This window comes from Theropithecus gelada, chromosome 8 (assembly GCF_003255815.1).
Source record: "Theropithecus gelada isolate Dixy chromosome 8, Tgel_1.0, whole genome shotgun sequence".
Taxonomy (NCBI): Eukaryota; Metazoa; Chordata; class Mammalia; order Primates; family Cercopithecidae; genus Theropithecus; species Theropithecus gelada.
The window spans coordinates 68072561-68099439 of record NC_037676.1 but is presented as its reverse complement, the minus strand read 5'-3'; the positions used below and the strand labels follow the sequence as shown (position 1 = coordinate 68099439).

General features: G+C 38.1%; 1 protein-coding gene across 1 annotated transcript in view; it reads left to right on the top strand.

Moving 5' to 3' along the window:
* Positions 1 to 1023: 1023 nt before the first annotated feature.
* The window catches only part of PDE7A (phosphodiesterase 7A), a 125016-nt gene continuing 99160 nt past the window's right edge, over positions 1024 to 26879 (top strand). The window contains exon 1 of the mRNA XM_025393757.1: positions 1024 to 2161. Coding sequence (XP_025249542.1) covers positions 2024 to 2161 — 138 coding nt within the window. The 5' untranslated portion in view covers positions 1024 to 2023. The remainder of the gene's footprint in view (positions 2162 to 26879) is intronic.

Genomic DNA, 26879 nt, shown 5'->3' with positions numbered 1-26879 from the left:
TCTCAATTCAGGGACTAATTACCTCACGATGCTTTTGTGAGAAGTAAATGTGATAACGTAGGAAAATGTGCTCAGTATAATCCCAAGCATATAGTAGACGCTCAATACATCTACTAGAAGTTGTGGGAGTAATTCGGATTTCAAAGATGAGTTGGATCAGTTGTACTAAAGGGGAGCTTACATCATCTAATGAAGACAAACTCCACAAGACCATGTTGGGGGTTATAGTTCTTTTAATAGTAGAAAGCAGACAGGTAGAAAAATATCCACGTAGGAGGTATAAAGTTTTAGCAAGAGAAAAGAAACAGATGCCATGCAAAGATGATAAAAGGTCTACTTTTGCTCATTTACTGGATTATGTGCATTTGGTACATGATCTCATCATCAGTGGAAGCTATGCAGTGCTTTCAAAGGCCTCCCACCTTGTCAATGGCTAGTCATCTCAAATCAGTAGAAGGGTGGGTGCCCTAAGAACTGAACCAAAGCAACAATTCTGCCAGCAGGGCAGAGGTTGTTCAGGCTGAAATCCCAAAGGCCGGAATGCGTTAGAAACAATCAGTTGATGCTGAAAGCTTGGACAGTTTAGTGAGAAATGTGACAAAATGAACACTTAAATTATACATCTAGCCGACAAATCAGGTGAAGAGCTCTTTATCTTTTCTAGCTTTCAAAAAATCGAAAGCCAACAAACAACGCTTTCGGTAGAGGGCCATGAAGTCTACTTTTTTCCTTTGTCTTCTCAGTATCATTCTTTCTCATTCTTTTCACCCATAATTCTTTATCAGTCTTGGTTTTTTCCCGTTGTCTCCAGGCCCCCTTCTCACTTCCGAATTCTCGGCTCCCCTCTCCGCCCCTCGGGCTCGGGATGGCCCCGGGGCCGCACCTGCCAGGAGATCGCTCGAGCCTGGCCCCACCAAGGGACTGGCAGTGACGTAGCAGGGAGGACGATGCCTGCGCGGCCCGCTGACGTCACTGCCGCAGCGGTCTTTAGCGAAGCCCATGAATGGGAACAAGGAGGGAAAAGCCAGAAGTGACCCCGCGGTCAGGGCTGAGGAGGGCTACTGCGCCGCGTGCTTTGGGTTTCTGGGGTCGGCAAGCCGGAACAGCGTCTCTAGCGCGGGATCAACCCACCCCATACCCTCGGGGCGCTGGAACGCACGAGTTTGGCGCTCAAGGGGATGCCCCGAAACCTTGGGGCCTCGTGCGCACGCGCCTTGGCTTGCGAGGAGCTAGGGGAGGGAGTTATGGCAGGGCGTGAAGAGAATTGCGGATGAGATAGATAGGGGAAAACGTTTGTCGGGAGGGGACTCCGACAGAGCTCTAGGGTGCGGAACACAAGGAAGGCTACTGTCGCTCTCGGTCGCTGACCAGTCTCCCTGGGCGCTGCGGCGGCGCGGGGCGCTGGGCCGGCGGCGCGGCGTCGTGACGTCACGGTGGCGGCAGCCGTGGTTGGCGCAGGGTCCGCGGCTGCAAAGTGTGAATTACGCCGGGCTCGCGCCGGCGGCGGAGTGAAGTCAGGCTCCAGGGGAGGGGAGGGGCAGGACTCCAGCGGCGGCGGCGGCAGCGGCCCGAGCTGGTCGCTGCTCCTGAGTGCCCCCGCCCCCTGGTCTGGTCGCTGGCTCCAGCCGTCTTTTCTTGCACCGCTTTGCTCCGGCCGTGCTCCACTCGAACTCTGCAGTCCGGGTACCTGCTTCTCTCGGCCGAGGAGCCCCAAGGCGGCGGGGTTCCCTCTCCGACTTTGCTAGTGCTGGCCCCGCTTGCACCCCGTCGCCCCTCGCCTGGAGCTAGGCGCGCGCCGGTCCTGGTAATTGGCGCCGCGGCCGCCGCAGAACCTTCCCGCCGGCGGCCCGAGCGGAGGGCTGGGGTTGGGGAGGCGTGAGCTCGGCTTCCCGGCCCAGGGTCGGCCCCCGCCCGCCCTGCCCCCGTCTCGGCCCGGAGCCCCCGAGCCGCGGCCCCCTCCCAGTGCAGGGGCCGGCGGCCGCGGCAGGGCGGGCGCCGCGCGGAGGCAGGGCGGGTGTATTCAATGGAAGTATGTTACCAGCTGCCGGTACTGCCCCTGGACAGGCCGGTCCCCCAGCACGTCCTCAGCCGCCGAGGAGCCATCAGCTTCAGCTCCAGCTCCGCGCTCTTCGGCTGCCCCAATCCCCGGCAGCTCTCTCAGGTAATCGCCGCCGCCGGGCCCACACTTGGGGGCTTCTCTCTTTTGTTTCCCTCTGCCCACCCAGCTTCACCTCCGCGACATCCCCCAGCCCGCGCATTGTCCATTGTCTGGGGATTTCTAGGCTGGCCTTTCGATCGGGGAGCCTTTTCTTTGAATCCTCCTGGCTGTCCCCCCTCAGTTCTCCAGCCTCCCCAAAACCCCACACTAGTGGGCTCCGGGATCCTCTCATCACACCCTCCCCAGGCCTGTCACCCTCCGTGCCCAGCAGTTTAAGCCTCAGGAATGACCGCCCTCCTCTTTTTCGGTCTGGAAGTTGAGTCTTTATTTCTTAGTTGTGGCCCTTGAGTACACCTGTGCTCCCCCGCCTTGCAACATACCTGTCCCCCCTCCCATACACACACCTGTACGGGGTTCGCGCCTCTCCTCCCCCAGCTCCCGCGCACCCCGCGGCGCTCGCCTGGTCCTGCGGTTCTCTCTGAACAATAGGCCTAGATGCCCCGTTGCTGTCGTCTCCCTGACTCCTTCGTTTCTGTGGTTGGGCTGTACTGGGTATCAGAGGAAGAAGTCTGCAAAGTTCATAGCCAGGAATCAGTTTTGTTTTTAATTTGATAAGGAGATTTTAGGAGAGAAACTGCTGATGTGCACTGATGGGAAGACTTTGAGTGGTCCAATACCAGTTGCTCCTGAACATGTCTGTTTTTTTCCTGTGGTGATGCCGTTGGTCCACTTCCTTAGGTTTGGCTAATTTTGATTGCCAGACTTAAAACAGAGGGGTAAAAAAAATTTTGTTTACATCTGAACTGAATGCCTTCACTTTCTGCTGCCAGAAGTTATGGCTAATGATCACTTTTAAAATCAAATTTTTCCTATTGGTTAATATTATCTTTTATGGGAGTGTATGTTCTCTCTCCAGTTGTATTGTATCTTGAGCAAGGGGTGTGTGTGTGTGTGTGTGTGTGTGTTTGCAGGTAGTGTGGACAGCACCTGGTAGTGTAATAAGTGTCTAGTAAATATTTGTCATTTACTTCTTTGCCTGAAGTGGTTGTAGAAGGAGCAAGAGCCTATATTTCGGTTTCTCTGTGAATCCTTTTTATCTAAACTAAAACTTATTTCACAGCACAAGGTAGTATGCTAATGAAGTCAGAGCAGACTTGTGAAAATTACTATAATGTGTCATTTAGAATAATATTACATGGTTATTTTGAAGGTTAGACCTGTGATCTGCCTTTTTAGTACCACTTAAAGCATGTTCAGATTCCAGAATTAATGTTGAGGAAATATTAATGCACTGCTGAAGAAGGTTTTTAATAGTAGTAGTTAAAGATTTTTAATGAAAGTAACGTTTTTCACTTCTAAATATTATTTTACTTCCTCAGATCAGCAGGCACATGACTAGCAACTCATTTCCAGTTATATCTGAATAATAAAGGCAATCACTGATTATTTATACAATTATAAATTATGAATAAAGTTCTTGTGCTCTCTGAGGAGAAAATGAATGAGAAGGAAGATTCCAAGGGATCAAAATGAAGCTGATGCCAGGGGTTTTTCCTGATGTCTTAATTAATCCACAGAGACCAATTTTAAGCTCCACTTCTTGGTTCATTTTTCTAGCCTTAGGTTTAAATGGGTAATGGAATTTTAAAAATATGATTGTGGCAGATGAAGCAAATATTGTAGAGTTACACCATATTTTACTAACCCTTACAACTTTTTAAAAAATTTCTGAACCCCAAAGTGAAGTATATAGGAACTTCTTAAACTTTGGACAGAAATTTTCCTCAATTAACACTTTTTCTTCTATTAACATTGTGGTAAATGTAAACTTAGTGGATGCTGAGATGGACATACTTATCATTATCAAGACTTTGCATATCATTTAATAATAAAGCATATGTTGATATTGGTTTCTTTAGGCCTAATGGGAATTTGTAATAGGAAAAAGAAAGGAGACAGAAAATCTTGGAATCCTACCCAGAGCTTGTAAAATAAACATTTGGTTTAATCAAATGCTTTCTTTACCGTTAAATTTTTAGTTCCTAAACCTGAATGTACAGAAGTTATAAAAAGTTTAACAGGTTTTGTAATTTTTAAGAGGCTTAGGGAAAAAAAAACACTCCCCCCTTTTTTTTCCCAAAAAAAAGACTTTAAGTAAAATAATTACAGTTTTTGTACTTGAAAATATGCTTAAAACTGGCAACCTTCCTTTTCATTTCCTTATTGTCACGATAGTATTGGAGCCCAGCTCCTAGTAGGTACTTAATGAATATTTGTTGAATGAATGAATAGGTAATGAAATTATCTCTGAGCATCAGTTTTAAATATGAAGACAATATGGGAGCATGAAGGTACAGCACAAATTCTTTTATCCAAAACTTGGTTTGGAACTTGTAACTGCAGACCATAACAGTTCAAGTAATACACAGAAAAGACTGAGTGACCAACATTGATTTGGAGATCGTCTCAAAGCCAGTGTGTTTTAGGCAAAGTTCTGACACAACTTGTTTTCCAAGTAGCAGCAAATTTGAAGTGGGGTGGGAGGCTGCCAGAGTCAGTTCACACTGACAGCAGCAAAGGTTGACAGCAGACACACCAAAAGCCAGGGGTCAGAAGAAAAACTCTTCGAAGCAAAACTCTTCGAAGCCAGCAACTTTTACAAGCACCCTGGGACATTTAGTTCAGGGGCTTGAGTGTTGTACAACACAGTAAGTTTCAGTCAGAATAATGTTAATAGAGCCTGTTTTTTAAAGTTGAAAGATTTGTACTGTTTTTTGTTTTGTTTTGTTTTTTAAAAGATTTTCATGCCAAAGAGTTTAAGTATTGGTGCTGAAATGGACAAGCTTGAGTTACCTGAAAAATTCATTTATGTGGAACACCAGATCTTCTAAGGGTGCTAAGTAAATGAGGCGTTAATTTTTTGTTTTAAAGTAGGACGTATACTATTTCAAATGGTTAATATGAGTTTTTTGAATTAGTGAATGATAAACTAGGTGAAGCTTGTTCTTTGTCCTTTTTGGATGTCTATTGTTGAGAGCTGAGTTTAAAGATTCATGTTTGAGAATAACATTCATATTTGGAAAAAAAATATTGTGGAGGCAGAAATTGTGTCTTGTTCACCATCATATCTATGGTACTTTGCATAGGTAGGTTCTTGGTAGATGTGAAAGTTGAGTGAGTATATTGATGAGTATGCCAAAGCACTGCAGTTGGAATTATTCAGTCAGATTTTCTGTGCACTGGAAGCAAATCTTATATGGGTTAGAAATTTGAGTTTTAATTTTTAGAAATCTATCATTAATTTATATTGTTTCTAAGTTAGCATTTGTCTTTTTTTTTTAAAGAAATACTTCACAAATATGTACTCATAGAATACCTTCTTGTGAGTGAGGCTCCTTGTGTTATGTGTTGAGAATATGTAAGGAATTACAGGCTTAGCATCCCTAGTCTGAAAATCCAAAATGCCCTCAAATGGAAACTTTCTGAGTGCTGACACGGAGACAGAGATTCTGCTGTTATTTTTTGCTGTTGAGCAGCTGATGCAGGTATTCTGGGGCTGCCACTGTGCTGCCTGGTTATCCTAAACACAGTATTTTCTCACTGTATTAATGGTATGTCATATTGTTTACCGTTAAGTTCTTTTGTGTGAATAAGTGTGAGAAGTGATTGCTTATCACTAGCATATAAATTCAGAGTCAGAAATGATGGTGATGCCAAACAAGTACGGATCGACCACATGGGTGATGAGATCGTCCACATGGGTGATGAGACGCCTTTGCTTTCTGGTGGGTCAGTGTACACAAACCTTGTTTCATGCACAAAATTATTTAAAAGAGTGTGTAAAATTACTTTCAGGCTATGTGTATAAGGTGTATATAAAATCTAAATGATCTTTGTATTCAGACTTGGGTCCTATCTCCAAGATACCTCATGATGTATACACAAATACTACAAAATCCAAAAAAGTCTGAAATCCAAAACACTCCTGGTCCCAAGCATTTTGGATAGTGATACTGAGCTTGTAGTAGTTTTTTGTTGTTGTTGTCTTAATCATTTGTAACACTGCCAGCCTAACCAAGTTTTCCTTTGTATGCATACCCTTCCTTATACACAACCATTTTTCAACTACAGTCATTATTTCCATTCTCTCTTTAGCAGTGTTCTTAGTATATGACAAATTATCCAGGTCCTGTGAGTGCCAGAATAGTTCAAAGCCCCTTTGATAAAAGTTGGTTCCTCCTTCAGGAAACTTACAGAATTGTGATAGAGAAAATGGTATGATTATATGTGGGGTAATTATTATACTGGAGTTATCAAAGTGTTATGAGACGATAAGGAATGTATGCCTAAATTTCTGGTTTAAATCAGGGTTAGCCTTACGTAATCATTGAGGCTTGCTTAGGCCGAGGACTGAAGGTTAAGCAGTTGTTTCTAGACAAATGAGTGAACGTAGCGGGAGGAGGAAGGAGGATGGCCCATGTGGATATGATCAGAGCTGTCCAGTGGAACTTTCTGTGATGATGGAAATGTTTTTGCACTATCCAATGATAGTCACTAGCCTTGTGTGGCTAGTGGGCACTTGAAATGTGGCTAGTATGACTGACGAAATGAATTTTTACTTCAGTTTTATTTAAATAGCTACATATGGCTAGCAGCTATTTAGTTGGCAGAGCAGAGGTATTGTCTTACTTAATAAACTAGAGTGAAGTCGTGTTAATCTATAAGCAACACATTCTCTGAATGTTGAACATTTTTTGTTTTTAGGTTTTTGTTGAGGTATGCAAAACTTCGTTTAATGAACACCTTCATGCATGCTTGATAAAATCTTTAAAATCACTAGGATGGGTCAAAAGGTAAGAACATCTTTTGACATTCTCAAAAGGATCTATACTTCGATATTACCAAAATATGTGACCCTATGTGTTTCATCTCCAATCATATATTATTAGACATTTTATAAACATTTTGCTACTATAGTAGATGTACTGTGGTACACTGAGTTTGTTTTAAATTGCAGTAAGCAAGTGTGCTTTCTGAAGTATTGCTTGTGCTGTTTGTATTTGCTCTTTTGTGAAATTTTATTTGCATGTCCCGTGCTCATTTATAAGGGCTCTTGTCTACCCAACGTCAATATATAAACGTGCATTATTCCAAATTACTGTTACCATAATAGTTGCCTCTTTGCAAACTTAGATACAGAAGCTGATACAGTGAATAGTGTGGCCAGTGAGTGGGATACCCCAAGGGAAGTGGTTATATTTATGAGACCTTCCTACCTGTATATTCTCAAAACACCTGTTTTGTTGGGACCTTGGCTTCATTTCTGTTTTCAGAAATGCTTCATACTTTAATTCTTCATACTAAATTTAATACTACCATACTTTAGCTTTCACTTCTGAGCTAATATGTGTTTATATTTCAGATACATGCTCAAATATAATATTAATGTAAATCCATAGTGTATTTGGAGTGGGAGTGTAGTTCTAACAGGGTGTTCAAATTTCTAGTTTATAGGTTGTCAGGAACACATTCAGTCTAGGAGATGTTGTTTATATGCTGAGATTTTACTGCTTTGTTGCTATGCCTAGAGTTCCATCAGCTGTACATGCGGTCTACCCAGGAATTCCTTCTTAAACACAAAAGGCTGCAAGAGGTAAAATATTAAGCCCTTCACAGAAGTTATGAAGAGGGAGGGTTGCCATTCATTCTCTTTGAGGCAATTTTCAACTCTTTTCTTCTTCTCTTCCCTCCTCTTCCTTCACTATTGACCAGAGCAGTTTTAGAGAATTGCGTTGTTTTCTGAGGATGAATGTAGGGGCAAGTTTGGGAAGAGAAGAGCTGAAGAGAGCGGGAGTGGACAAAACTTAGCTTCCTTCTCATTTTTGTCTAAGATCGTAAACAGTCATTTAACTGGATTAAAGACCTAGTAAATTTAGATGATGAAGAAGTCTTACTGCATGCAGGCCCTCTTAAGGAATTTAATTTTCTTTGTTTGATTTTATCGATCACATTTGTTTATGTGTTTATATAAAATCTATTTCTGATTTTGTTAGAAGTCTCTTGACTAAAGATCTTTTCAGATCTAGACATTCTTAAATTCCCTGTGTTCATTACAAAAAGCTCCAATTCATTTTGAATCTTCTAATTTAAAAATAATTCAAAACTTTTAGATTCTGGCTATGAAGTTGCTTATCTTCTATGTTTAATTTGAATTGAGAGAAAATTTAGACTTTATTCTCTTCCACATTTAAGTGGCTTATTCTTGCCTAAAAGTAACATAGACTTTGTTGATTTTTTTATATTGTTGCCAAACATGCTTTTCAAAAGGTTATTCACAAATAAGTGATACTTTTGCATATTTGCATTCAGGTGTAAGTGTTCATAGGATCAGCATATGAGGAGAGGAACAAAAACTAGATTTGTAGATGAGCCTTCTAAACTTGCAGGGCTTTATTTTGGCTGCTGGTAGGTTCCTTTTATAAGGGTCCTGTGCCACTGATTGTATGGTTGACATAAGAAGCATCTCCTGCTTATAATTTTCTTTGAGTAGCAATTTTGGATTGCTGCTCCATGCCTCCACCTGCTGGTCGGGATGGCTGTTCATTTTCAGAAAGTGATGGCTAGAGGGAGATGGAAAAGACCAAGGCAAGTCAAGGTAGAATTTGGGGGAGAAAATTAGTTGTTAACTGAGATAACTAAATTTAAGCAAAGTCCGCTTTACTTCTCGGAATTTTGAGTAGAACAAACTGTAGTTCAGGACCATATAAAGTACTTGGCAAATGGTGCTTAATAAAGATGCAGTAGTTTTGCTTTAGTAGCAATTATAATTACAGCGGACCCTTGAACAATGCAGGATCCAACTCCCTGTGCAGTCAAAAATTCACATATAACTTTTAATTTTTTTTTTTTTTGAGACGGAGTCTCGCTCTGTCGCCCAGGCTGGAGTGCAGTGGCCGGATCTCAGCCCACTGCAAGCTCCGCCTCCCAGGTTTACGCCATTCTCCTGCTTCAGCCTCCCGAGTAGCTGGGACTACAGGCGCCCGCCACCTTGCCCGTCTAGTTTTTGTATTTTTTAGTGGAGACGGGGTTTCACCGTGTTAGCCAGGATGGTCTCGATCTCCTCACCTCGTGATCCTCCTGTCTCGGCCTCCCAAAGTGCTGGGATTACAGGCTTGAGCCACCATGCCCGGCCCAAATATAACTTTTGACTTCTTAAAAACTTAACTACTAATAGCCTACTCTTGGTGAGAAGCCTTACTGATAACATACACAGGTGATTAACACAAGTTTTGTATATGTATTATATTCTGTCTTACAATAAAGTAAGCTAGAGAAAAGAAAATATAATTAAGAATATCAGAAGTAAGAGTTTACTATTCGTTAACTGGAGGTGGATCATCGTAAAGGTCTTCATGAACCTCATCATCTTCATGTTGAGTAGGCTGAGGAGGAAGAGGAGGGATTGGTCTGTCTCAGGGGTGATGCTTTGCAAGTTTTTTAAAATTTTCATAAATATTCACAAAATTTCTTAGTATATTTATTGAAAAAAATCTGCTTGTAAGTGGACCTTCGCAGTTCAAACTCATGTTGAATTGTTAACTGTACTTGTTTCTGTTTTTGGAGTAACTCCTATATGGCAGATACTTTTAATTGGTGTAGTATTTTTTTGTTTTGTTTTGTTTTTGTTTTGAGACAGGGTCTTGTTCTGTCTCCCAGGCTAGAGTGCAATGGCAGTATCTCGGCACATTGCAACCTCTGCATCCCTGCCTTAAATGACCCTCCTGAGTAACTGGGACTACAGGCATGCCCCACCACGCCTGGCTAATTTTTCTATTTTTTGTAGAGATGGGGTTTTTCCATGTTGCCCAGGCTGGTCTGGAACTCCAGGACTCGAGTGATCCGCCCACCTTGGACTCCCAAAGTGCTGGGATTACAAGCATGAGCCACCGTGCCTGGCCCAGTTGGTGTTTTTGATCTTTACAAAAACTCTATGAGATAAGTAGAGTTACTCCCATTTTTACCAAAGAATAAACTGAGTTTCCAGACATTAAGTTGCTCAAGGTGTTATATGAACTTCCAGAAGGGCCTGTTGTGCTCCAAGACCTTCACTTTTAATCTGGCCTGCCTAATCAGGGCAGATGAGTGGACTACAGTTAGAATTTTGAGTCTACAAATTAAAAATTTTGTTGTCTTATGGGTGTGGATAAGGAGAACAAATTTGACTAGTTATTTGAAGAAATAACTTTCATTCTGATCTTTTCAAATCATATCTGGATTATTTTGTTCTAAATGCCATGTTCTAGGAGGCTGTAACTCAGCTAAATTGATCTCTGAAGATAATGAGCAGTTGGTAAGGTGATTTGAAACCATTTCTCTGGAGGAAAAAAGTCTCAGATTTTAGCCAGCAGGGATATGGATGGAGATGGAGAGCTGGTGAGAGGTGACAGAGTATTGCTGTCTTCCAGGGTTTAAAGGACTGCCATGTGAATAAAAGGAAGAAGAGGGTTAATATGTTATAGATTTTGATTGGTTGTGTGTTCTTGATTGCTGTGCACTGTTCCTACTTTGTGTTAATGGTCTCTAATTGGAGAAGATATAAGTTTAAAGCTGTCATTTGTCCAAGGTAACACAATTAAGTAGTGGAAATGGGTTAAACTCTAGTTCATGCTGATTCTAAAGCCTGTGTACTCTCTTCTACTTCCTTTTGCCACATGGGAAAAGGACATTACTTCAGAGGGTAAAATAAGTACCAATAGCTAGGAACAGTAGGGAAATAAGGAGATCTTGTGTTTAACCATACTAGTAATCAAAGAAATGCATACTAAAAAATGTGATACTGGCTGGGCATGGTGGTTTATGCCTATAATCCCAACACTTGTGAGGCTTAGGTGGGAGGGTTGCTTGAATTCAGGAGTTTGAGACCAGCCTAGGCAACACAGAGAGATCCTGTCTCTACAAAAAAAAAATTAAAAAATTAGCCAGGCATGGTGACACGTGCTAGTAGTCCCAGCTAAGCTGGAGGCTGAGGTGGGAGGATCTCTTGAGCCCAGGAGGTCATGGCTGCAATGAGTTGTGATCATGCTACACTACACTGCAGCTAAAGTGAGTTTATAGCTTGAAGGTTACACATGCACAATATTAGTAAGATTTTAAAAATTAATACTTAAATTAGTATTTTTGCTTGATAATTTGCTTTTGGGAATCTATTCTGAGGACATGACTAAAAATGTAGATAAAGGTTAATCTTCAAGTTTATTCATCCCATTATCACTGTGAAAAACTGGAAACATAATTTACAAATGATTAAATAGATTATAGTATTATGTAGTATAGTATTTTTCATTATTTCTGTATTATGTCGGCACTTAAATGCCTTAAAGAATTTAAATGATATATAAAAATATAGTTTACAAATGGCTCAATGGATTCTAGTATTATTTCTATATTGTGTACCCACTAAAATGATTTGAAGAATTTGAAGAATCTTTAATCGCATGGAAGAAATGCTAGCAACATAATTAAGTGAGGAAAAAACCCGAAGTATCTACAGATTATCTTAATTAAGTTTAAAAAAAATAAATCACAAAATACATATATATCTATATACCATGCATGCTTGCCAAAAAATATTTAAAAAGCTAGATGTATCCCAGAATGCTAACTGAAGCTATCTCTGGGTGGTGAAATTGTAAGTAATTTTTAACTTCTTTATAATTGTATGTAATTTTATTGATATTCTTGTGTTAACGTAAATCTCTTCTTTAACCAAATTAATTTAGGACTAATAAGTCAAGTGAGTTATATTTGGACCCAGATCTTTGGCAAAGCTGTTCATACAGGGTAGGCAGCTCATGAGATTATAAATTTTCAACCAGTGACTGTTGAGACAGCAGCTTGAAAGATATTTAGATAAGGATAGTCTGAAGGGAGTGACTGATTCTTCCACCTTCATGATTCTGTGTTTTTGTTTGTTTGTTTGTTTTGTTTTTTTTTGTAAGTCATATATATGCATGACATGACAGGTACACTTGCATAGCTCTGATTATTGTAAAGTAGTTTTACTTTCCATGGGAGATCCTGGGAGGTAAAATTAAATGTAGTTACTGTTTTGAAGAAGAGCTATTTGACGACAGTTGGTGAAGAGATCTTTAACAATGGCACTGGTGGAAGGAAGAGAGAGACACTTAGGAGTTAGGTCCTAGGAACTGATTTGCTTTGGGAGGTAAAAAGTATTCCTACTTTTTTAGTTTGGAAAGACCAGGTAGATGATGAAGCTAGTAACAAAATTGCAAATAGGAAGAAGAGGCAGGTTTGTTTTTCTTTCTTCTTTCAAAAACAAATGTGTGTATTTGTAGAGGGGAGTTCATAAGTTTACTTTGAATATGTAGAGTTCAAGTGTCTGAACATCCAGGTGAAGATGTCCAGTAGGAAGATTAGCACTAATGTTATATTCTGACCTTTAGTACAAGGATTTTCAAACATTTTGCTCATATATCCCTTCAAAGAACTGGAAAAACAAAAAACTATGTACCTTCTCCCACATCTTGAGTTTTTCATCTGAGTTTTAATATCTGTAAATGATGTAATTTCTGGTGGTGGTGTTCAAATCACAATTTTAAATGTGTATGAGGGGATTTTTAACAATTCATTAAAAAATATATAAACAGACTTAATTTTAACAGAATTTTTTATAGTCTTTTTTTCTCTTTGAACTCTATTTTTGTTTTACTTTCTCTACCTATTATCGTAATGTATACTTTTATGCTGGAAAGCATTTTTGTCAAAAATCATGTTATATATTTTCTCTCATTTTTGTTTTACTTTCTTTACATATTTCCTAATATATTCTTTTATGCTAGAAAGCATTTTTATCCGTTATGTGATATTTTTCTGCAACAAAAGGAAATTCATTCATGAATTTAGTAGAGGGGAATGAAAAGTGCTTTATTTTAATGGTCCCTCAGTTTTGAGTTCTATGGACAGTTATAATACAAAAATAGGAAAATTGTGTATGTCCATAATGCTCTGTGTCAAATTTATTTTGGACTGAGTTATCACTTTAGTCATAGCCAGTAGACAATCAAAACAACATATGTTAATTACAAATTTTAATAAGTATTAAAGTAAAATTTTGTCAGAAATGCGTTTTCAGTGGGATAGATGGGGCTGGTTTATTTCAATTATTTTATCCATTTATAAATATTATTAGAAAAGATGGGGTTCTGCTTGATTCTGTTCCTTTTTTACTTTAATATTTGAAAGTATTGAGAAACCTCACTTATGAATTTAGTAGATGGTTATTAAAAAGTGCTTTATATTACTTTATATTAGTAGTATCACCTATTCTTCTAGGTTGTATGCATAAAACAAAATAATCCATAATCAAATTATTTTTAATACTTAGGTAGCAACTGGGTTTGATTCTCCTTTCATTTTCATGGAAGTGGTGACACCTTGATTTGAAAAAGAACCCTGAACTTAAAATAAATGTTAAAAAAAAAAAAAGAAAAAAAAAGGTGTCAGTGTTTTTAGAGTAATTATCTTTCTCAACATGAATATATTGAAATGTCCTTTTGGCCACCTGGATGTTTTTAGCCCAAAGACAGTACTCCACAGCAAGTTTCAGAAAGTGTGAGAGTTACAGTTTTCTTTTATGAAGTGGCAGAGGGGAAAGAGGTAAAGGGAAAGAGGAAGTGGAAGTAAAGGAAGACAGACATGCTGTTGTCAGCAGAATGGTTCTAGAAAACTGTACAGATGGAAATTGAGAATATAATCATCAGTTCTCTTGAAACTCTCCATGCTTGTATACTTCCAGGGGTATGCATGACCCAATTTGTAGACTGCTGGTTTACTGTATTCTCTTTGTTACTTGTTGCTACCTTGTTGCTGTATTTTACTGCTCTCCATAGCTATTCAGAAATAATACCTTATACATCTGTTATTTTTTTTCTAGGTTTTTGATTGCTACTAGTTCTGGGTTTCCATACTTCAGCACTCTATGGAATCAGAATGTCAGTGCTTGAAAGGGACTTTATAAATAATTCCATTCTCAACATTTCAGAAATTTAGCGGCTGAGGCTCAGAAGATGAAGTGATTTGCCCCAGATCACACAGTAAGAGAGTGGAGAAGTTAGGGCTTTCAATTTAGTTCTTCCAACTTTTAATCTGTTACTTTTCTCGCTATAATCCCTGCTTCCTTATAAAAGGATTGAGCTGTAGGAGTTCTTTTAGTTGCCGTCTTTCTTTAATGGACGTTATTTGGGTGGCATATCTTCTTTAATACACTGAAACAGTTTGTGGCACAGTAATCATGTGAAAAAGTTAAGAGTACAAACACACTCAGTTCTAAAAAATATCTGAGTTACTTTTAATTAACATATAATCAGAGGTAAAGCAAAGTCATTATCAAAAGTATAATAGGTCATTTGGGAAGATAGCATTTGATTTGTTGAAATGTGATTTATGTGCAACTTAACCTTTTATAAAGAAAGAAGTATCTCATTCACCTTTAAAAATTAACTTATGAATGAAGCCTTTTTCACCTTGGGGAACAAAAGTTAATATTCATAACATACAACAAGCTCACTCTCTAGCAGTGTTATGTATGAAATGGTGAGTAGTGGAAGTTTTTAGTAATTTAAATTTTTTAAAATTTTACTTTTTGTGTGAATTCTTCATAGTGAATATATATTTTAAGAAAAACAATGAAGTTTTTCTAAAAAGTAAAATGAAAAGATTCTTTACTTTTAACAAGGATAATACAATCAAATCCCCAAGAGTATAAGACTACTCAGTAGAGAATTAGCAAAAGACTCAAGCAGTTCCGAGAAGAAATATAAATGTAGCAAAACATGTATAGCTTATCTAGTAATAAAGGAAATGCAAGTAAAAGATGGTTTGGCTTTGTTTTGTTTTGGCAGAAGAGTACCTTCATATTGGTGAAGACTGACAAAATCCACTGTTGGGAAGGATATAAGAAAATGAGTAATTTTATATGTGGAGTTGGAGTATCATTGGAGTCAACCTTTTGAGAGGACAGAAGGTCTAGCTATGCAAATGAAAATTTTAAATTAGAATATTGCGCTTTCTGCAGACCTGGAATTTGTCCAAAGGGGCAATTGCAAAACTTTGCTAAGATATATGTATACAGATTTTTGGTAACAATTTGCAACGTTGGTAATGATAGATATTTTAATTCATTTCAGTGCTTCTCTGGGGGGGGGGATAGGATAAATTATGGTATTTTAATTCAACAGAAAACTCTGTATCCAATAAAATAATGCCAAATAGCCATATTTGTCATAGAAAGATAGACATAACAATTTTGGGGGAAAAAACTAGTTGCCAAATGGCATGCCTGTCAATCTAACAGACATGCCATTTAATGCAGCTTTCTACATCTGTATTTTTGGATAAAATCATGTAAGATACTATATATCAATGTGTGAAAACATCCAAATCTGGAAGGTTATTCAATATAATGTTAACGGTGGCTATCTTTGGGTAGTGAGATTCCTGATAATTTTTACCATTTTCGTACTTATGTGATTTTTTTTTAAACAATGAAAATATACCCATTTCAGAAATCAACAAAGCTATTTTTTGAAATCTTCCCACTAAAAAAGTAACATGTCTGTTAGTCAGAATATCATATAAGTGGAATTTTTAAATTATGAAGAGACTGAGGTCTAGTTAGTTAATAGTTTAAATAAGTTACAAGTATGTGAGTTGGAAGTGGGTTTTCACTGCCATATCCCTGTGTGCCTGGCATGTAGAAGGTATTCAGAGGGTATAGTCTGTTAAAATGAAAGTAGAGTCATGTGTCACTTAACAATGAGGATACATACTGAGAAATGCATCATTAGGCGATTTCATCGTTGTGTGAACATCATATTTACACAAATCTAGATAGCATAGCCTACCACACACCTAGGGTGTGTGGTATAGCCTATTGCTTCTAGGCTACAAACCTGTACCGCATGTTACTGTACTAGATATGTAGGAAGTTGTAACACAATGGTAAGTATTTGTGCATTTAAACATAGAAAAGATACAGTAAAAATACAGTATTATAAATTTATGGGTCCACTGTTATACATGCTATCCATTATTGAACAAAATGTGGTTATTTGGCACATGACTATATAGGGTTATAATGTTTGGAGGAATACGCTGCATTCTTAATGAAAAATGAAGAAAATTAAAGTAAGTGTTACAGTGGATAGTTTACAAAAAACATTCTACCTACTTCAAAGCTAAGAAAGTAAACTTTCTGCTATCATTTAAATTAACTAAAATATTTGAGGGTCTCTATATGCCTAATATATTTGTAAAATCTATAATGTTATCAAGAAAAATTATGACTTAAGATCATAGACTATTACTATTAGAAGGTACTGTAAAGTTCCCATAACATACAGATCAGTAAGCTGAAACTAGAGAGGTTAAAGGACACACAAAGTCATTACAGAAATCTCTTCTGTTGCATGTTCCTGATTTTGACTATTTAGCCTTATGGAACACTTTTGGAACGGGCAGATTACCACTTTATAAGGCAATGCATTGTGTTTAATGGTGTAGTGGGGTTGAATAGTGTTTATCAACAATCTTGTTCACCAGGAATCTCAGAATGTGACCTTATTTGGAGTATGAGTCTTTGCAAATGTAGTTAAGATGAGAACATATGGGATTAGGACAGGCCCTGAATTCAATGAGTGGTATCTCTGGAGTCCCAGAAACTCAGACACACTCAAGGAAGAAAATCATGTGAAGATGGAGGCAGAGATTGGAGTGATGCAGCCACCAGCCGAGAACACCAAGGATTGCTGGGAGACATCAGAAACTAGAAAGGGGCAAGGACGATTCTCCTCTAAAGCCTTCAAAGGGAGCATGGTCCTGCTGACTCCTTGATTTTGGACCTTCAGCCTTCAGAACTATGGGATAATATATTTCTGTTGTTTTAAACCACCTGATTTATGGTACTGTGTTACAGCCCTAGGAAACTATTACAGATGGTTTTGATTGTTTCAAATTTATTTGTTCATTTTTTCAGTCAGATTTATTGAGCACTTATTATATGCCAGGCACTCTGCTAGGCATTACAGAGATAAATAAGACATTGTTCCTGCCTTCATTCTTGGAATTTGACCCAGTAGAAAAAGTAGCTTTGTAAATAGACAATTACAATACATTTTGATACATGTTCTCACTAGAATAGTATATGAAGTTAAGTGATGGCACCTGAAGGTAGGAGAACCTGGAAAGTTTTTAGGAAGTGAGATCTTTGTGTTTGGTTTCGAAGATAGAGTTGAAATCAGCCTCCATGGGAATTCTGTTTTATTCTGCCACTGCAGTGCCATCAGTCCTACCTAGTTCAAAGCATATTTAGCCGGCTGCAGTAGCCTCCTGTCACTAGAATTCTGCCTCCACTGTTTGGTTGAAGTAATTTTTAAGATGCAGTAAGATTGTGTCAGTCTATTCAAAACATCAGCGTGTTCTCATCACAGTAAAACACAATTCCAACTCCTTTTCATGATATGACCCCACATGATCTGGTCCCTGCTACCTCTTCAATCTCTTCTCCTTTCACAGTGGTCTCCCTGCTGTTTGTGAACATGCCAGCTTTGTTCTCGTCTTTGTCTTTGCCCTGGCTGTTTTCTCAGACTCAAGCTCTTCCCATAGTTCCATGTCATTCAAGTATCAGCTCAGTCTTTGCAGAGGAGCCTTCATTGGCCATCCCCTTCAAAATAGCTCCCATCCCCCATCTATCCCATTACCTGTTACACTTTATTTATGACACACCTCACTAATTTGATTTGTATGTCTCTGCCTCGCATTCACTTCCACCTCACCCCCTACCTTCACCGCCATTGAATATATGGTCAGCAGACAGGAATCCTATTTATCCTATTGACTACTCTGTCCCTAGTGTATATCACATAGTAAGTGTTCTTTACAAAAGAATGAAGAAAAACTTACTCATTTAGTCTCATGCTTACCATGTCAGAACATATGTTACCATAACTTTCCTCTGGATGAATCCCAAATTGTATTCTTCCCACCTACCTCCTCCAAGATTCCACCTTCATCTTTATACCCTTTCTGAATTGCCCTTTGTAATATTGGAACTATCTTAATCTCTAAATATATAAATATAATATATGCAAGTCTTATTTAAGAATACATTGAAGTTTAGAACAGTAAGGTACCCAAAGTAACACAGCTATAAGTGGTATTTCTAGGATTTAAACTTAGATCTGTCTCTAACTAAAGCTCCTCTGCTGTGCTGTTGTGGAGGCTGATGTTCTTGGTAAGTGGGAGGTATAAATCCAGAATTAGAATAGGAGCCCAGTCCATTGGAATAGAAATAGCAAACATTCATTATTTGTTTCTATAAGAAGAACTGGGTGATATTTGTTAAAAGAACCTTTAAAAAGTAACTTGAATTTTTTTTTGGACTAAAATTAATGTATGCTTGTTATAAAATACATGGAATATATGAAAAAATATAAAGTAGAAAGTAAAGACCATCCATAGTTCTTCCACTGAGAGATAACCACTCTTAACATTTTAGAATATTTTAATCAACTATTTTTTGTGCAGAAATATTGTGATGATTTTTATGCATAAATCTTGAATTTTGAAATCATTTCCTAATGTAATTACTAGATCAAAGCATATTGTCAAATTTGTTTCCAGAAAGGTGATGCCAATTTATATTTCCAATATATTTAGTTTCCATTTCTGGAATTTGTTAAATATTAAACTTGTAATATATGTTTGTTATTAATTACCTGCTCTGTCTATAGGCATACCTCAGATATTGTGGGTTCAGACTATCACAATAAAGCTAATGATACAATAAAGCAAGTCACATGAGTCTTTTGGTTTCCCCATGCATATAAAAGTTATATTTGCGCTGCACTGTAGTCTATTAAGTGTACAGTAGCATTATGTCTAATAAAGACAATGTACACACTTTAATTTAAAAATACTTTATTGCTAAAAAAGGCTAACAGTCATCTGAGCCTTCATTAAGCTGTAATCTTTCCGCTGGTCGAGGGTCTTGCCTCAGTTGATGGCTGCTGACTGATCAGGGTGGGAGTTGCTGAAGGTTGGGTGGCTGTGGCAATTTCTTAAAATAAGACAACAATGACATTTGCTGCATTGATGAACTTTCCCTTTCATAAAAGATTTTTCTGTAGCATGTGATAGTGTTTAATAGCATTTTATCCATAGGCAGAACTTCTTCTAAAATTGGAGTCAGTCCTCTCAAACCCTGCTTTATCAACCGAGTTTATGTAACATCCTGAATTCTTTGTTGTCATTTCAGCAGTGTTCACAGCATCTTCACCAGGAGTAAATTTCAACTCAGGAAACTACTTTCTTTGCTCATCAGTAAGAAGCAATTCCTCATTAAATTTGAGTGTTATATGGACAAGTTTCATGGCACCCCAGACAATTACAATAGTATCATTAAAGATCACTATCACAGATCACCATAACAAATATAATAAAACGTTTGAAATATTGTGACAGTTATCAAAATGTGACATAGAGATAAGAAGTGAGCAGATGCAGTTGGGAAAATGGTGCCGGTAGACTTGCTAGATGCAGAGTTGCCACAGACCTTCATTTTGTAAAAAAAAAAAAAAAAAAATGCAGTATCTGAAAAGCCCAATAAAGCAAGGTATGCCTGTATCTTCTGTGAGTTGTTTCTGTTGGCTCTTGTTTTTCTGTTGTCAACTTAGTATATTTTATATCAATTTTTGAATTATTTTCTATTGAAAATGAACATTCTATCATATTTGTGGGAAACTTTCCATTTTTTTGCCTTATTTTCAATGTCCTACCTGTACTGCCAAATGTTAACTGGTAAGTCTTTAGTTGCTGTAATGATGTAATAATAGGGGTAAGTTCATTATTAATAAAAGTTTTTAGTATTTTATAAATCTCCCACGTGTAAACTTTTTGTCGTCAATATATTAGTTTGATAAAGATCTTAATATATTGCATAGCTAATTGTCAGTAATTAATGACTAGTTATCTCTTCATGTTTTTAATATATGATAAAGGTGACAAGATAAATATTTTTCTAGACCTAAGAATGTGGAATGGGAGGAAAATTTTTTATGCATGTAACTGAATGTACTACAGAAGCATTCTCAGGGTTAAAGAAGTTGCCACACAGTCTCCCCCTAAATCAAGTATTCTTAATTTTGTGATGTTATAGTAAGAAAAATAGAAAATAAGACCCGTTTTAGACAGATTACTTTTTTAAAACTTTTAAGTTTTTAAGGAGAATTTATATATCTTGGAAACATTTAAAGGGATTTTAAAAATAATATTAACATACAAGAGGACAATTTGAAGGTAAAAACAGAACACAGATTACCTGAAATCTGTAGAAACATCATTGTTCAGTTTAATGTTTTCTTTGTCTCACAATGAAAATTCTCCAAATTCATTTTTGGAGAAAACCTTTCTGGAAGTGACTTTAAGGATTTTTGTGGTTGGCCTCAGCTCATTTCTATTTGAGGTGTGGTTTTCCAAATTTTCTAGAGGTTTTCCACCCTCCTCTCCCCATCAGTGGTATTTTTAAATGTCTTTATTTTAATGTTAGGACACCTTAGAGCAGGATTCAAGTGGGCTGTGCAAGAAGAACCACTGGAAATAGAAAAATGAAACTTGAGGATTTTACTTGTATTTATTTTTAACTTTAATTTTTTTGATCCTAGTTTTATTTATTTTCCATAGAGTGTTTGTGTATGTATATATAGATAGATAATAGATAATGAGATAGATAAGATAATAAATACATTAAAATTTTGGAGACTACTGCCTCAGATAATCTGTTAATTACTATGCATTATTTCCACCTCCTCCAAACATGGGAGTGGGGGAGCCTGTGTAGAAATGTTTGTAACACTTCAAAGGGTTCTTGAAGTGCACTCATAATACCCCTAGGATACCATGTATCCATAACTTTCTTTGCTTCCTGAGTCCAGTTGCCCTCAGCTTTTTCTCTACTGATTTATTTGACTTTATTAACGAACTCTGGTTTCAGTCTTTAAGGTTACAGCCTAGGATTAACTCTTAGCACAGCTGACCTTGTCCACTGCTCTGTTCTGATTTCAGTATGTTTGGTTAGAATATGTGATTCTTAAGAGTGGATACTGTTTATTTCACTTTCGTAAGCCCAGTGCTTCACGCAAAGTAGGTATTCAGCAAACATAGAAAGTGAATCAAACCGTTACCAAGTCCTGTCAGTGACCTAGTCCTACAGAGAGTCCAGCTGTCCGCTCTACCCACACTTCCTCCTTTTTTCTCCTTCCCACAATGCCACCCCTTTCTCTGCCATGGCATTCAGGCATTTCTGTTCTGAAGTACCATATGCCATCTCAAGGTGGCTACTGTTTTTTCTTAGGATGACAAAGGTTTTCTGGAGAGCTTCTTGAAGTGGTATAGCATTCACAGTCTCTCATATAAGCTGATGGACAGCAAGGTCAGAATGAGGGGCAGTTTTCCAGCCCTTGAAGACTTTACAGAGGTCTCTGGATTTCTCCTGGGGCCTTGTTTATTCTAACAGATTGGTCCCTGTTGAGTAGTGGGATGACTGTAGGCAGCCCTTATCTTTAGTAATCTGTGGGACATAACCCCAGGTCAACATACCCTTTTTGTTTTCAACATAAAAGTATGCAACTAGAGAGTACTAAGGCAAAAGGCAATGGTTGTGAAATTCTGCCTATTAGAAACTGTATCAGCTCATTCAGGTATGACACCATTGGTGTCCAGTAGAAATATACTGTGAGCCACATATGTAATTTTTAATTTTGTTGTAGCCATATTTTAAAAAGTAAAATGAAACAGATGAAATTAATTTTATTTAACTCACTGCGTGTAAAATTTTATCAATTTAACATGTAATCAAAATTACAAAGGTATATATTTTATAGTTTTTAGATAATAAGTCTTCAAAAGTCAGTGTGTGTTGTCTACTGGGAGCACATGTTGATTCTGACTATCACCATTTCAAGTATGCTATAGCTACGGAGGGCTAGTGATTCTCACTGGACAGCACAGCTCTAAAAATGGACATTTATGGTACATATTGCTAGGGAGTCAGGGGTACCACTTCTATAATTAGACCGATTTACAGTAGCAATATATTACAGGGTTATACACATTTCTTCCCCTTCAAAACAATTGTTTTGGGGAACATCAAGATACTGTATAAATTGGCTATATTTTTAGAGGGATTATATAGTTTCAAATATGAGAGGATGGCAAAGTTTTTACATTTATTTTGCTTTCTTTGGGTTGGGCTGTTTTAGTTTCTTGGTTTGGGGAGGAGGGAATTTTAACCTTAAATTGCTATTTTATGAGAAGCTATGCTTTTCACAGTGGGAACAGCGCTCATCCTTTTGATTTTTAGGTTAAGGGAAGCTTCATAAAGCTTTTTAGGTCTGTTTCTCATGTCTCCTTGCATTGAGGCATTATTTTCTCTAAAACATATACAAATAAAAAAGGTTTTAAAAATTCTATTATTTTTTATTTCATTTATTTATTTATTTATTTATTTTATTTATTTTGAGACGGAGTCTCACTCCAGGCTGCTGGAGTGCAGTGGCGCGATCTCGGCTCACTGCAGGCTCCGCCCCCCGGGTTCACGCTATTCTCCTCCCTCAGCCTTCCAAGTAGCTGGGACTATAGGCCCCTGCCACCACGCCCAGCTAAATTTTTGTATTTTTAGTGGAGACGGGGCTTCACCGCGTTAGCCAGGATGGTCTCGATCTGACCTCCTGATCTGCCCGCCTCGGCCTCCCAAAGTGCTGGGATTACAGGCGTGAGCTACCATGCCCGGCCAAAAAAGGTTTTTTTAAAAAAGAAAAAGTCGAAAAGGCTTGTTTAGTTATATGGAGTTAGTCTTACTGGTTAAGGCTACTAGCTAGTGTCCTTGAGAAATATGAGTAGATAATTCTTATTAAAGAATGGAAATGACACTGGGTTGCAGACCAAGCACCTTGGATTTGGAATATTGGCCAGAGGACCCACGTTTTATAATATGAAAGTCAATAGGATAAAAATTTCTTAAATCTGTTTTGGAACTGCTTTTCACTGTTTTACTATTTATATCCTCAGTTGTTTAAGTCAACAATTTCAGCCAGACGTGGTGGCTCACGCCTGTGATCCCAACACTTTGGGAGGCCGAGGCGGGTGGATCACCTGAGGTCAGGAGTTCGAGACCACCCTGGCCAACATGGTGAAACCCTGTCTCTACAAAAAATACAAAAATTAGCCGGGCTTGGTGTTGGTCACCTGTAGTCCCAGCTACTTGAGAGGCTGAGGCAGGAGAATCTCTTGAACCTGGGAGGCAGAGGTTGCAGTGAGTCAAGATTGTGCCACTGCACTACAGCCTGGGCAACAGAGCGAGACTCCATCTCAAAAAACAAACAAAAAGAATTTCAACTTTTAAAATTGTCCAAGTAATTTAAACAATATTCCTGAAAGTCTGATAAAGAATAATTAATAATTCTACCACCAAATATTATTTTTATGTATTTCCTATATTTATATACATATTTTAAGGTAGTTTTGATCATTTGGTACATTTAATTTTATAGCTTTGGGGGATATAATTCCTTTTTTCTTTTTTGGAATCAGGGTCTCACTCTGTCGTCCAGGCTGGAGTGAAGTGGCATTATCTCGGCTCACAGCAACCTCCACCTCCTGGGCTCAAGCAATCCTCCCACCCCAGCGTCTTGAGTAGCTGGAACTACCAGCATGTGCCACCATGTCCCGCTAATTTTTGTATTTTTAGTAGAGACAGGGTTTCGCCGTGTTGGCTAGGCTGGTCTTGAACCCCTGGCCTCAAGTGATCTGCCTGCCTCGGCCTCCCAACATGTTGGGATTACAGGTGTGAGCCATCACACCTGGCTGTGTAATGCTTTTTAAAATGTGGATTTTTGTGGTTACTTAGTCTTCGTAATAAGATAACATTTTATTTTGCTGTCATGTAATAGGTGGAGATATTCTATTCTGCTCCATGAAGTAATACAGGGATCCACTTGTCGTGGTTGTGCAGTTTCACACTTCAGCCTGTGGGGAGGAGAAAGAGGAAATTCAGTACAGTTTGCCATTGAGGAGGTGAGCAGGAAGTTGTGCTGTTTCTTCCACTCACATTGCATCATTGGTGAGAACGTAGTGACATGGCTATGCCTACCTATTAGGGAGGCTGGGAAATGGAGCCTGTGTGGCTGATTATATGCTCAGGAAGTATATGAGAATAGATGTTTTGGGAGACAACTAGTATTGTGCCACAACTTGAATAAAATTAATCTTACTAACTTTTGTCAATGGGAAGAATTAAGAAGTTTACAATGGAATAATTTTTGTAATTTTAACTTTTAAGGATTATGTGATGTATCAGATGTGTGTACCATGGTTTTATTAATATCTAACTCTGCTAAATACTTACATGCTTTAAATTTCTTGCTGTTAGCAATAACTTTGTAAGGACATGCTAATTACAGTTTTCTCTATATTTTGATGTTATTTCTTTAAGGATGGTTTTTATAGAAGTGGAATGATTGGTCCAAACAATATGAACATTTCAGTGGAATTTTTATTTCTTAAAAAAAAATTTTTTTTTTTGAGACAAGGTCTCACTCTCGTCACCCAGGCTGGAGTGCAGTGGTGTGGTCAGGGCTCACTGCAGCCCTGAACTTCCGTACTTAAGTGATCCTTCCTCCTCAGCCTCAGAGCAGCTGGGATCACAGGCATGTGCCACCACACCCAGGTAACTTAAAATATATTTTTTTGTAGAGACAGTGTCTCACTATGTTGCCCAGGCTGGTCTTGAACTCCTGGGCTCCAGTCCTTACCTTGGCCTCCCAAAGTTGCTGGCATAACAGACATGAGCCACTACACCCAATATTACATTACTTTTCTAAAGCAGCCATTTCAGTGCTCTGGAGATTGACTAAAGGCCAATTGTATAAAACTTTGAAAAATGTTACGCTCTTGAATTTGGAGCAAGAACAGTGGGAATCAGTGGCCATTCTAGCTTGAGGCTACTCACATTCCCCCAATTCTGCCCCAGCTTGGTTAACATGGAGGTACTGCCAGTGAGAAGCAGGGCATAAGGACCTCAGTTTGAAGGGGGCTTAGTTCTTTGGAGTGGTAGGTAATGTTGTGAATATGAATTTCCAGAAGTATAAGGGAAGACCAGGGGCTCAGCTCAAATAGCCTGAAGATTCAGTAGTTTTTGGGGCAAGAATATTCCTGGATGAGGCTGTGCATATGCACAACAGAGACCTTAGAAAGACTAAGGTATTCACATACTTTTGGCTGGTTCCAAAGGTACATGCTTGTACATAGGAGACTTGAAATTTCTCCCTATGGGAAGTTCAACTCAGAGCAAACTTGAAAACAGACTGAACTTTGAATGCGCTTCCCTTCCCACACATATGCCCATGAACAGAGATGGAAGCCTTGCTATCTTGAGGTATTTGAACACAATCTCTGTTCAGTGTCACAGTGACTACTAAATTGTGCAAAGGGACAACTCCTAGGGAGGCAGGCTTAAAAAATAAAAAATGAAAGTATATTTAAGAAAAAAACTGAGCAGAGATATCAATGATTGTGTACCATAGAGGAGACAGATTTCACATATTTGTCGTGATCATGATGCTAAACAAAAAAGAAACAAAATGGCAACAGTACCTTTAATGGGGAAAACAGTCAGAATTCTGCATTGCTACATTATCTAAAATCCCTAGATTTAACAACAAAAAAAATTATAAGACATGTAAAGAAACAGGGTGATGCATACACAAGGAAAAAAAAGTCAGTAGAAATTGTCTCTGTCCCCAAATACTGGATTTAGTAAAGACTTAAACTACTATAAATATGTGAAAAGAACAAAAGGAAATTTTATTTAAAGTATAACAATGTCAACAAATTGAGATTCTCAACAAGAATATAGAAATTATTTTTTTAATAACAAAAAAACCACTCCTTGATATAATGAGATATGATGAGAGGGACTTCACCTCTGTAGTGTTCTCCCCTAAAACCTATAACCTGAGTCTAATCATGAGAAAACAACAGATAAAGCCAAACTCAGGGTTATTCCGTAAGAGCACCTGACCAGTACTCATCAAACCTGTCAAGGTCATGGAAAACAAGGAAAAATTGAGAAATTATTACAGGTCAGAGCAGATCAAAGAGACATGATGACTAAATGCAATGTGGCATTGTGTATTGAATTCTGGGCAAGAAAATAACAATAGAAAAACTGGTGACATTTAAATAAAGTCTATATTTTAGTTTGTTTTGTTGCACCAATGGAAATTTGTTATTTCTGACAAATGTACCATGGTTATGTAAGACACCTCCATTATTATGTGTGTTAATGTAAATGTGTTATATAGAGACATGTTTATTTGTAGATCTATGTCTGTATATGTATATGATATGTAAGTATAACACAGTTATGTAAGATATTAATTAGCATTAGGAGAAAATGTTGACATTAGGGAAGCATATATAGGAACACTCTGTACTATCTTTGCAACTTTTCTGTAAATAATTTATTGCAAAGTTAAAAGTTTTAAAAATCAAATGGAAATTCTAGAGTTGAAGAATACAATATCTGAAATTAAAAATTCACTGGAGGGGTTCATAGCAGATTTGAGATGACAAGAAAATGAATCCATGA